This window comes from Mizuhopecten yessoensis, unplaced genomic scaffold (assembly GCF_002113885.1).
Source record: "Mizuhopecten yessoensis strain PY_sf001 unplaced genomic scaffold, ASM211388v2 scaffold11101, whole genome shotgun sequence".
In the NCBI taxonomy this organism is placed as follows: Eukaryota; Metazoa; Mollusca; class Bivalvia; order Pectinida; family Pectinidae; genus Mizuhopecten; species Mizuhopecten yessoensis.
In genome coordinates, this window is record NW_018408880.1 from 2,465,237 (window position 1) to 2,478,707 (window position 13,471).

Consider the following 13,471-nt stretch of genomic DNA (forward strand, 5'->3'; position numbering starts at 1 on the left):
CATAGGAATTTTAGGTTCCTTTCAGTTTATTTCTAATAGTTTATAACATATAACATGACATATTGATCTTTCCTCCGAAATCTTATTCAAATATAACCTGAGCTGTACACTGAAATATCGAACATATTATAGAGATCTACACATAAACGGGAAGTATACTACATGTAGCTTAAAGCTTCAAACAATTTGCAAACGACATGCATATATGTTAGTTATGAGTTCATCAAAAGTCATAATTAGTTGTGCTGGTCACTCTTTTGTATAACACAGCATTTAAATGCTATTTATTTATCGATGATCCAGATGGGTCATAATGTGTTCCGGCTCGTGAAACTTGATCAAGCTGTAGGCTCTGCGTAGTACCTTCCCATTGTACAACGTTCATATTTAAATTTTATCAGTATTCACAATGCTAAATTGACACATTTTATTGTAATTAAACGATACAGAAATTTTCCAAACCAACTTGACACTTCAAAATTTAAAATAAACAATATATAAGTATTTCTAAAACAAAAAGGACACTTTGGCATCATAAATAACCATTCACATGCACGTTCCCAGGTGAAAATCTCACTTAGCAGATGTGCGATTCCCCTATGAGACTGAGGGTGGTATTTCCAATACTATATTGAAACTTTTACTTTGGAGATAAATTATTTCAGTATATTCATGATTTAAAATGAGACTCTTATTTTAACTGTATCATCCTGACATCAGTTTAGTGCTGTTATCGACTCTATGTAACACGTAGCTTCCCGATAACACGCTATACAGCTGTACACAAACGACTAAAATTGACAATACCCTATCTACACATTCCCGATAATAATTCTGTGTATTTATATATTTAGTGTTAGAAGGAATATTGTACTTTAATCGCGGTCCATATCGTCATATGTTGATACAGCTGGTCAGAGACTGATATCGTTAGTCACAAGATACCACGTATCTCATACAGGTTCAACTCGATAAAACCTCCATTAGGATCAAAGTGTTCATCCAGGTCACAATTAGCGAAAAAGGTATACGTTTCTATTGTTTTTGAGGATTTATGTTAGCATCTATTTCTTCTTTGTATTTTTTTTAATTTAGTAATTGTTGTCGCCGTCTTTAATTGTTTTCCAATTGTCAGTGGATCGCTTATGAACAGATAGAAACACAATAAGACGTCGACGCTATTGACATCCATTGTTCAGATCATAAAGTAACATACGTATTTTTATCTCCAATATAACTTGTCTATTCAGATAGCTTTATCAAATTCAAATTATACAAATCAAATAGATTACTCGAAATATTTTTCAAGACAATTTATAACGTTCATCTTTTCAAAATCTAATATATATCTCTCTTTTTTTATAATCTTTACGTATCGGTGATGTGGTTCGTATAAGGTCTTGTGATAATCTTTAACGATAAAATACTAAAAATCTGTATATCCTTTTTATCAATGATCTTGCCATATAATATATTCGTTCATTGAAGCACAGACACTGGACGCCCAATTAATAGAACAACGTTACTAAAATGGAAAGTTAAAAGTAGAATGTCCTTGAAAAATATGAAAAAAAGAAGATAGTTGGCGAGTAAAGTATGAAACAGCAGATTAAATTCCATCACGTATTCTATGACACAGTTAAATTTTGACAAACGACATGTGCGCAACGGCTGTATAAAGAAGTAGAATTAGATGCGAGTGTACGAAATAATCGGATGTAGAATTAGTGAAGAGACTTTCCAGACGGTTGTTCCAGTAATTACAATTTTATTGAATTAATTCATTACGTGTTTCACTGAAACGAACTGTTGCACTCTAAGGCACATCAGAGTAAGTTACTTCTATCGCACGTGCAGATGTATGTGCGCTGTTTCTGTCTATGTATTGCGGAGTTGTACCGATCCGTGTCGTGTGTGTATTTTCATTCAAAGAGGTATACAAACTAGCCAAGGCTTGAGTGAACCTCACTCCTTACTCAAACTTATTTACTAAACAAACAGAGCAGTTTTCCATCAATATAAAAAAACAGAACGTTAAATACTTACATTAATTATACTTTTCCTGACAGTGATGATGGATAAGAAACAATATTTCAATATGTCTTCCTTTATATTTTGGTGTTTCTCCTGTTCCCGTTGCCTGTTCGTTCATGCTGTATTTGTTTCACCTTTCCACTTTAATATATTGTTTTAATGTTGCTTCTTATTATTCTTCGAGGTAATTTAAAACACTTTATCGTCCAAATGACTTAATATTGTGTCAATGAGAACGTATTTGGCATAACATTTCACAAGGAAAATAATGTCATAAGCAATTTGTAGACACTTAGATAGATTTTCATGAAGATAAACTTTGAGACAAAAAGCCTGAATGCAAGATTTTGAAAATATTTAGGTTTTATTTTTATAGCTACACTTTAGGGATACACTATAAAGCTTACCTTGATAGTTACACGATTTAGTTACACGTTTGAGTTACACCGTGAAGTCGTATAGTGTGATACCACCGGTTTCATTCTTAACTCAGGATAGATATCGAATGTCAGGTATATATTTTCCCTTCGGAACAAAATGTTTGAATGCACTACGTTGGTTACCATCAGTGACGGTTAGAACTAAATATATGAAAGTATATCTCAATTGGAAACAAAAACTCAGCTTGAAGTTGGGGAAGGGAGTACGTCCATGGTACTGATTGACGGAGATATTGGAAACCATACTGCAGGGTATGCTATTTCACCATATCAAGCATACGTTTTATGCTATATTGTCCCTTCCTTGTGGTTATCCAAGCACACTCCTGCAATTCACTTTTAAAAGATAGCCTAATGTCAACTGAGTTTAAACAATATTTCTTTTCAGTAATGGCAGCAATAGTCATACTTAAAATACATGTTTAAACAGTGATAACAGCTGATATATGCCATATAAACTGAATTTCCCTTTGAAACAACGAAATGAATTTCATTCTTAATTATGTCAATTTTTATTACATTTCATTTGACAAACTAAATATATTTATAGACTGCATACGATGACATTTCGACAAATAACCGGAGCAGACGATTTCTTTGAATATTGTTTTATTCTGGCGTAAACGATATTTTAATGCTATTCAAGTACATGTGTATATGTGTATTGTTTAACTCAGATTATACCGAGTCTAATCTGACCAGCAGTGACGTCATGATGATGCCCGGTCATCACGTACAGGTGAAAATAATTTGATTTGTATTTGTAATGAATTCAATTTTCTTATTATTTGCAGATTGCATTACCCGAGCCCAATTCTGCAAAACAGCAAAACGAACTCAAAACGAACTCAACGCCAAGGGGCAACATTACTTTGTTAAGAGCGCCATCTACCGTCGACGTCCATCATTATCATTGAGCTTATTTACTGTGTAGTATTGTTTAAATGAGTAGCTTACCGAATGGAGTTTAATGGCACATTCGGAACTCCTCTGGCTTAATTCGGAAAATTATTTGAATCGTTCTAAAGAAGAACGCTTTGACGACAGGAAAATTTACAACGGAATTCATTCCAGAGCGCCCCTTAACGGTTCCGGACGCAGCTCGCTGGAAGCACAAAGTGCCTCTTCTCGGGGTATGCTGAATTTCCAAGAAAACAGTCCACTTTTGCCTTGTGAGGACGTCGAAGTTTTCTTTAACCATTTGGACAGACCTTTGCCAAACCAGCATTCTCCAACTGAGGTCAGAGGTCAAGGCCGTGACTCTGAGCCGCATCATCTGACCGCATCCACACCAGACTCGAACCCAAAACTTTCACCCGACAGTATGTTCCAAAACAGCGCTATGCACTCCATGTCCCTTCCCTCGGGCGCGACGGCCCCTACATACCACGAGTCCCCGGGGGCCAACAGCTTCATGCATCCAGCGGGTGCCAGCCCTGTGTATGTTCCAACAACTCGTGCAGTCCTCCCGATGCAGTATGTAAGCAACGGAGGCGGACAGTCGGTTTCAACTCCGTCCGGATCTCCAGCCATGTGGACCATGCCACCTGAAGCATCTTATAGTAGTTCGAACTCACATCCTTCAGTGTCTCCTAGGTTCGCGTTCGCCCCCTCGCCGAGCTCGCCCATCAGCTCCCCGACGGCCCGGACAGATACTAGTTACAACACGCCCCTTGCCCGACCCAGCGGACTCAGTCCCTACCCCTACATGAGCCCAGAGTTCGCATGGAATTACAACATGAGTTTACAACAGGGACTGCGCAGGTCCGCACCCGGTGAGTTCACGTTTATATATTCTAGCACTTACTTTGTGATTTCCGTACATTATACATCTAAAATCCTAAATCGACCAGGATCAGATAATGATATTTGAAAAAAAATTGAACTAGAGTTTGATTTCGTGTTATTGAGACATTTCGGGAGTGAATGATTATATTTTTCAGGGGCATAGCACTTGTATAAATCTATAATATCTGAAATGAGTAATTTTGGGTTAACCAGAATTTCCCGCGAGATAAAACTAATTAGAATAAATCTGAAACTGAAAAAAATGTAGGACCTTTTTACAGTTAATTATTAGAAGCATTTATTTTATTAAAAAAAATTGTATTCATAATTTATGAACTAAATATGTTAATAAAAAATTGAGAAAGAAAAGTTTCAGAAGCAATTTTTCTACCAGAAATTTATCTTTTGAATTGGATATTTTAACTTATAATAATACTCTCCAATTTATATTAAAACTGAGGTGTAGGCTAACTTCACTGATCCGCTCGGCAGTGTGTTTATATACGGGTTGCAGCCCGTATAAGTGTTTCCCATCTCTCAGCATAGCAAGGAACCATTACCGACAATTTAAACCGTGTGAAAACTGAATCACTTCCATGTGTGCCTAAGTGGGGAATAACGCGGGTTATAGGGCCAGCTATTACTTACATAAGCCTGCAACTACCTGTAGGAATCTTAGCGAAAAATATACACATAATTCTCAATTTCCTTGAGACGCCAGCCGAGCAGAACATTTTTTGAAGCGGAATCATCACTTTCGTAGCTTTATTTGTTTTAATACAGCGTCTAGAAATCACATAAGAAAGATATTTTATTCATATATAAATATGTTTTTTTATCATTCTTGTTTTGATGAGATTTTAACGAGAATAATATTTCTTTACGGCGCATGCTAGATATTGTTGCGTGGTTGTTCCAGGTTTGTTTTTTAAATGTTGAATGTTTTTTCACTGGTTTAAAAGTATGGCTAGAAAGTAACAATTCGATGTCTCCTCCTGCATGTCATATTTTATTGATGAGTTCATCCTTATATTTAACAGAAAAATGCATTTAAATTATTTATCCCTTTTCATTAAATTTTACAATTTTTTCTTTCATTGTCATATGTTGACCGTAAACAACATGATTATTTACATTTCAATATTATGTATACCATAATAATAAACATTTTTTTTACCAACAGAACAATTATAGTTTTTTTCAGCAAAGGCGGTGTCAATTGTGGTTATAAATATTAAATGATAATTTTGATAAGAATATCTCCATTTTTATATTCCAGTTCAACAGTTAAAATATAAACAAATATTTAATGTAATAAGAAACCAAAAGAAATACGTATATTTATATATATATATATATATATATATCTAGTATTTCATTTAAATAATCCAACCTCTGAACAATTGTTGATCTGTAGCATAAAAACCAATAAAATAAAATAAGTCAGGAAAATCACATTTCATGAAAACTGATTTGTTGTGAAATGTTATTTGGCTGAAATAAAACAGACGACTAATATTATCGTGTAGGAATGAAAGATTTATACACATTCAGTAAAGGATAAGTCAAAAATAATGTGCCGTTCATACAAATATATTTTATGAGTTTTTTTTTCAAATCTTGATCCTGTATTTTTAAATCATTCTAGATTTTGTCAATGTTTTGGACTCGAAATAATTTATGAAAATTAAAACATAATTCTAATATCAATGTTTTAGGTATCTTCACGTGTGGTGTGTCGTTCACAGTAAAAACATAGAAAGATGTTTATTGACTAAGAAAATAAACAAAATCGGAATTAGCCGAGAAATACCGAATGCGAGGCTGCACGGTTGTACGATTGCTGTAAATCTGTTTCTGAATATTTTTGTAGTAAATAGAAATGACTTGACACTAGAATAACATAAATATTTTGGTAATTAATACCCATTCGCTCTCTCGACCACCGGCCCTTCGTCAAACTATTAGGTGTAGAGACCAATTTGCCGTAATGAAACCCAGCTTAGACGGGCCATGCGGAGTTTAGGGGAGGCTGCTGTAGTAATCATGTCAATGCATGGTTAAACCTTTTCACCAAAGTGTTGTTAGCTTAATGTAACAAACACATTATTTTTAAAATCTCGTTAATATTTTGTGAAAAAAATGTTTACAGAAACCAAGCATTTGAGAAAAAACAAACCCTTTTCTCCATGAAATAAATTAAAAATGTAAATATTTTTCGTTTTGGTTTAATTTTAATAACATGCATATTTATCGTGATATGATTGTTCAAGCTGTGGATCCTTTTAACAAGAGGTCCGTTATGGTGTACAACCATAAACTCAACTTCGTGTTTACAAGCGTAATTAACACAAATGTCCTAAACACCGTTCTACTCCGTTTACGATTCTCAATTACCCAAGTCGTAAACGTCCGGCGTATGTGATTGTCAATTACCCTAGTCGTAAATGTCCGGGTATGTGGACTGTCGTGTCATTTTGTGTTCCGGTATTTAGGGCGGAGTTTTGCGGGTAGTTTACTATACCGCCTAATGAGTCAAACTTGGCTTGCTCTGTTTCACGTCATTTACTGGAACAACTGATGAAGGAAATTAAACATAAATAACTGTAGCAACATTCCATCTCAGACGTCAGTGTTCCAATTTTCTGGATACTTTGGTTTGAATTTTAGTACAGTTTGTGAGAAATAAGAAATTTTGCCTTTGGGAAACGTTACAAATACGTTAACAACGGCCTTTTATTAACATATTCCGAATTAATTATAGTAGTGAAAACAAAACAAATGTTGCACGCATTTTGAAATCAACAACACTACAGCCGAAACATTTAGGTGTCCTGTATTCTAGATTATCTATATTATTATGATTTTTGAATTTGGGGCAAGTTATCCTTAAGAAAAGGGAACAGAATCAGGAACCAAGAGGCATGTTCCTGCCACCAAATGGCAATAATAAGCCATCTCTATATAAGTATAATAATTTATCGTGTAAAATTGTTTCTAGTTTGATAAGCCCAAGAAAGTTTAAAAATAAAGGAATAACCTAATTCACAGAAGAAGATTATTGCTTTTTAATTCATTTTACCGACCCACAAAAAGTTGTAATATTTTGTTGGTATATGTTTGATGAAGTTATACATTCATAATAATAAATCCATAAATTATCAATACGTTTTATAAAACACCTTGGCGTGCATGTGATAATGAAACTCGTTGTACGTGTGTGATTTGTAAATAGAATAAAGACAACAATGATAAACTAAATATATAGTGGACACTTGACTCAATAAGAAACATATTTTATCGTAAAAATGCAATAATATATCAATTGAGCAGAGCTACAAGTACTCGACGTAATAAATTGAGTGTTTCATGTTGTCCTATGATAAACGCCGCCGTTATCGCAAACTTAACACTTAATGTCTGGATCGGAATCCCTCTAGATTTGTCTTTATCTCGCATATCGGTCCTTAAAACGTTATATTGTGGTGTTACTTTGTATTTATCGGTTACTTTTTACTCCTTGTTTGGTATTCTGTCACCCTGAAGAGGTCGCTATCTACGTTCTTCTGAAACAGAATGTATTAATAATATATTTATGTCAAAATCCCCTATCGTTGTAAAGGTTAGCACTATCTCTGAAGTCATCGGCAATTTTCTGATAACTCGTATACTTGGAATTAGCACTACAAACACGGGGAAGATATCGGCGAGTTTCATTTTACTATTGAACGCCTTTGTCGGTCTAAACTGTAGAATCTCATTCATGGATATGAAGTATCGATTTTTGGTAAAGACTACCCTCGTATGCTCTCTATTTATAGCAGCTAGTTGAAGATATATCATATGTTTGACAGCACTCCCAATATTTTTCATGCCATAAGCGACTATTGTTTGTCCGGGTCGCTTAAGCTAATAGATTAGAGTGAAATACTCCGGTTGTCATCCTTTAGCAATGGGGTTCTTTTATTTACCGTCAAATGTCAATATTTTGTAGCTGGAATGTGCCTGATGTTCTATTAAATAACTAACCGATGCGGAGCAGGTTCACATTTTCGGTTGCTCGGTGAAATTACTTTCGACGAAGAACCGCGTCAAATCTATTCTTAAAGAAAAACTCATAAATCTGAATGTTTGATACCAAGGTAAACAACAACGCCGGCCGTTGTGTATACTCATTTATCTTTGTGTAAGTCACATACATCAAAGAAATTAACCACGCAGTGAATTCTCTCCCTTGTTTGCTATCCCAGTGTGCCTTGCGTTGCCGGTCGTACTGACGTAAATGGGGACGTTTATCAACGATTTTATTGTCGTTATTCACTGGAAATGTCTCCTATTCTATAGAATCGTTCTGGGGGCCATAACTACAAATGATATCTGCTGAATAAGTAGAAATTGTGAAAGTGATTTATCTCCCAATGAACCGAAAACATTGACTTATTCATCGAATGTATGGCGTATTGACGATTGATCATTCACACAGTCGTCATTTCAATTTTTTGGCAGGCTTCTTAAGAACTGAAAATACATTTCAATTTAACAATCGCAGTCTGACAAACAATATACAAGAATTGGGAGTGGATTGCGCGTTTAGCACAACACAAGAGACTTACACCTTTAACTCATTCACCCCTGAGGACACATTTGAACCCTACCAATTCAAAGATTGGAATAGTTCATTATGAAACTTCAGGGGTGAATGAGTTAATCAAAGCCTAACGAACATTGGTTAGTGTCCTACGTTCCTTTAAATCAATGTAAAGACAAACAAATCTGGCGAAAGGTCTCGGATGTTAGGCTCAGATTCGTTGTTAGTGAAATTTTTCCAATAAGCTTATTAAAAGTGAAAGAATGGTGGGAAGCACTTATTTTCTGTACCACATGTACGGGATATTGAAGTTATTTATTCTCGTGTGTTGTAAACATTCAGATATATTTCAAAGGAGGGATACTTCAAGCACCAGGTGTAATTACGTGCTGGAACTTATTTTATATCACGCCTGGGCCAAAATCGGACGGTCTTAGATGAAATTAATATAAAGGTATAAATCTCCTCAATTTATAACATCAAACATTAAGACCTTTCGGGTTTAAATAAATCAAACTTCTTCGCGTCACAAATCGGAAGTGTCTCCCATACCTGGTAAACATACCTAATTCTCATGTTTGTAAAGGATCTATATTCTATACGCGGAGGCGCCGTATATCATCCCATACCTCGTCAGCCGTCATTCTTTAATGATTACCTTCATTGCGTAGTAATTTATGGGACTATTTATATTTGCCCGAGCTTTAGGAACACGTGACCGCTGAACAAAGGGATTAAATGGTCTTTCTCTTTATTCTACTATGTGTATAGTGTTCCCAATGTACAGTATATATCCAATATTCATAAATAAGAAATCCAGGTCTTATCTCTAAAAGCCGAGGTTTTGGTCAGATATCCGCTCACAACAAACAGCTGTGTCCATACTAAGTAGGGTATTTTCAGCCACCCCCATCTCCTACACCTTCAAGCGAAACTTTATGGTGAACAGGGTCTTGTATTTTTACATGTTATAAATATGTTTATAGTATATGATAGTATGCAACATAATGAAATCGTTAGACATGTCTGGGATGACAGACTCATACATAGTAAATTCTTGTTATAATACCACAATGTGTCCAGTGACATTTTGGCGTAATAAATGGGTTTGGCAATGAATTGAGAGAAATGTATAAAGGAATTATAAAGAAAACAAGAAAAATAGACATCGAACTATGTCGGCGGTAAACAAGATGGCAATTGAAACGAGGGGCATTATTTCAATACAATCAGAGAATGTTGGAGCAGTCTTAATCGAGCACATTTGTCCAAATGATCCGTTTTAGACCCACCTCGTCCAAGTCGGGTTCATATTAACATAATAGCGACGCTTGATTGTCGATTCATTTGAATGGTTCTACGTAATATAAAATGCTAAGAATTATATAATTTGAATGTTTGTGGCGGTGCAGTATCTGTTAACAGTTTCCCGTGGAGGGTACAGTTATTTTCTTCCTTATTATTGTGACAAAGTGTCCAATTCTAAAAAACTAATTGTCTGGTTCTAAGCCAATCTCATTTGTCTGGAAAAAGGCGTTTAGGAGACAACTGTACCCTTTTGAAAGGTAAACTATTATAAATTACCGTGTTTGGTCTTTACTGCCGATCATACAAATATCAGGACAAATATCAGTGTCCGTATTCATGAAACCGTTCTCATTTTCAAACTCAGACTTTGCGCATTAGTCCAGTTTCTCATTCCAGTGATAAAGTGATAAAACTACAAATTTTGTCGAAGATTTGAAATAATTTTAGAGAGATTGATAGCCGAATACCATATTCAATGGCTACAGTTTACATTTTGACCATGTCATATTATTATTACAAGTAACAAGAAAATTGGTTTGAGCGCTGAATTCTTGCTTGAGCATGAGAAAGGTTTCGTGAATACGGACCCTGGAAGATACAATCCGTGACGTTAAATGGCGGAGCTAGACACATGGTACATGGCAGAGACTCGGCGTTGTAAATGACCTCTTCAGCTGCTCAGCTATTCAATATTTACGACCTACTTCGAGAAGGTCAACGATTATTTGTTTGCATAAACAAGAAAGGCTCAAATAAACATTTCTACATGCATGTAATTCTAAGTTGAATTTTCAGAGTATCACAATTTGAAAACACCGAAATTTTTGTTTAGCAAATCCGAATATGTTGTTTTCGTATGGGGATTTATAATGCTATACCAGGCGCTGATTTACAGAATAAGATAACTGCGGATATAATGTTAAATTCCAAGATCAGAGAACGTCAAAAACAGCATTCTTATCGGAATATCCAACATTCTATATTTATACTTCTCGAAAAAGCAATCGATGAATGTTTTATTTAACCTTTAGATATAAAGAGGAAGGAAACTTCTGTCGAAAGTCCAGCCAATGCTAGCCTGACATCACTGGAAAACATTCCAATATAATCTTCTCGTTAAGTTAACAGATTATTCTGGAAAAAAAAACAGTTGTCGAATATTCAATATAATTCCTAAATAAACAACACTCAGTGGATATACAATTCAATACATTGGACTTGATACAAACATGATGACGTTAATTGTGAAAAATGGGTAATTTGATTTGACACCTAGCCACACAGTTCAGGGATAGGCTTAACAAGTTCCGACGTCATTTTGAACGGTCAAGTATGTTGCGGAACACACAATAATAAAGTTGAATAAAAGAAATCGGGTTTTCTTATCAATGTGTAATTATTTCAAGTAGTTGTGGACGCTTTTTTTGGCAAAATTTATTTATTCTGAAGACCTTAGAAATTTTAAGTATTACTTTGAAACCACATAGCTACAATTTTTATGACGTACGCCTAATTACTCAACTCCTTATCAAGTTAAGAAAATTGGAAAATATTCCCTTAAATTTCTTGATGAGAACTATCTCAACAAGATGTAACTCGACACTGTTTTCATGCCCAAGTTCTATGTCACGCAAACATTCAGAATTCCTTCACGGCGGCCATGTTGAATAGATGACGTCACGGTTGAAAGAGCGCTCCCACGTTTGACGTTTCACAGTAACATTTTCCAGTCACCACAAACGTTTCTCGGATGTTGACCCCTGATGATCTTTCTGGGTTGTATCCAAGCTTGCATGACATCTTTTATTGGTTAGAAATATTAATACTTATTTACCTACTCTTGTAAACAAATACTCCTTCCAGCGTAGACACTGTACATTTCTCGAGTGTGTTTCATGTTTCGCCGCTAGCAGGGGGATGGTTGTGCTTGGGTTACAATGTTTCCTCTCAAATTGCTAAATATTTAAGACTTCTGGAAAATCTCAAACATGTATAAACGACATTTGTAGGAACAAGATAAAACGCCTCACGTTATTGACGGCAGTTTTTGTCTGTTTTCTAACATTTTCAAACAGTTAGGTACATACATTACTTAACTTGACATTAACAGACTGAAATGCACCGTTAAGCTAAGCATCATAGAATCTCGTTGCTGGAAGAATGTCTCGTACCTAGCATACTTTATCTGAAATAGTCTTGGTTTTTTCCCACAATGATACACTTACTACAAAGTTCCAGCCTGTCTTCTTTTAAAATTACAATTTTAATCGAATTCATTTTCTACAAATCTTTTCAGTTATATTTGATGCTAGTTTTCTTCTGGTCCTATGGAAAAGCTTACCATACATTCAATAGGGAAAATCATGAATTTTTCAGGGAGTTCTAGCTAACATGAAATTGATGTCTTAAAATTCAGAGGAGATCCTTTAAAACATACCAGATTTCATCTTTCCCATAATTGTGACACATTAAGATTGTTTGTTATTTCTGATTATTTACACTTTCATCGCGACCGTTCTCACAAAACACACTTTCATTTTCAAGTGTAAAGTGATAAAACATGAAATTAAACTCATCAAAACCGAACGATGACCGTAAAATATGTATTTGTGTGTGTGGTTTATATGTTTCGGAGTACATTTTGACATTTCTCGAGGAATTTTTTGCTTTTGTTTATTTGGTTTGTTCTTTGACGCGATGCATAGCTTTGTTATATGTGTATTTCAAACCTCCGAGGAATTTCAATTACTTTTGAAAGTGAAGACAAAAGTGTAAAAAATCTATTTAAAGAAATCTTCAACAAAACTTAGACACCGTACCATTAAATGTCAATAAACGGCTGTATCTAACATTGTACGTTTCGAATACTTTTTTTCATTACTTTTAACTTTTTTCATGACATTACCAAGCTAATGGGTACACTGTAATTGAAAAACATATCTATCACACGACGGCCAACATTTCGTCTTGATAATGTTACGCCAAACAGTCTCCTGTCAATGTAATCGCCGAACAATAAAATACCTTGATATACGCGATGTGGATCAACGTTTCTTGTGTTTATCAGCAGATTTAAGATACGGTAAAATCATCGCTTAATCTAGCGACTAAGTCGAACACGCCTCTCCAAGATACTGGGCTCTTAGTCGAACGCGGCGCTCTGGGATACGCTTTTAATCCAATGGTCAAAAGTCAAAAGATCAACAAACAAAGGAAAAGACTGATACAATTTATCATTCACTGGGTCACAGTGGGAAACAATAGAACGTATTGGAGTTAGGGACTTGTCAGATCTTGCGGGTAAATTGTAAAC

At 35.1% G+C, this 13,471-nt stretch overlaps 1 protein-coding gene across 8 annotated transcripts in view; it reads left to right on the forward strand.

The window, feature by feature from the left end:
* Positions 1–13,471, forward strand: part of LOC110465783 (transcription factor GATA-4-like) — an 88,026-nt gene that overhangs the window by 55,423 nt on the left and 19,132 nt on the right. For 6 of the 8 annotated variants that reach the window (XM_021521866.1, XM_021521870.1, XM_021521862.1 and 3 more), the window contains exon 2: positions 3,269–4,249. In XM_021521866.1, coding sequence (XP_021377541.1) covers positions 3,445–4,249 — 805 coding nt within the window. In that variant the 5' untranslated portion in view covers positions 3,269–3,444. Of the gene's footprint in view, positions 1–935; positions 1,026–2,505; positions 2,727–3,268; positions 4,250–13,471 lie in introns of those variants that run through there. The other 2 variants (XM_021521865.1, XM_021521868.1) reach the window with 2 other exon arrangements.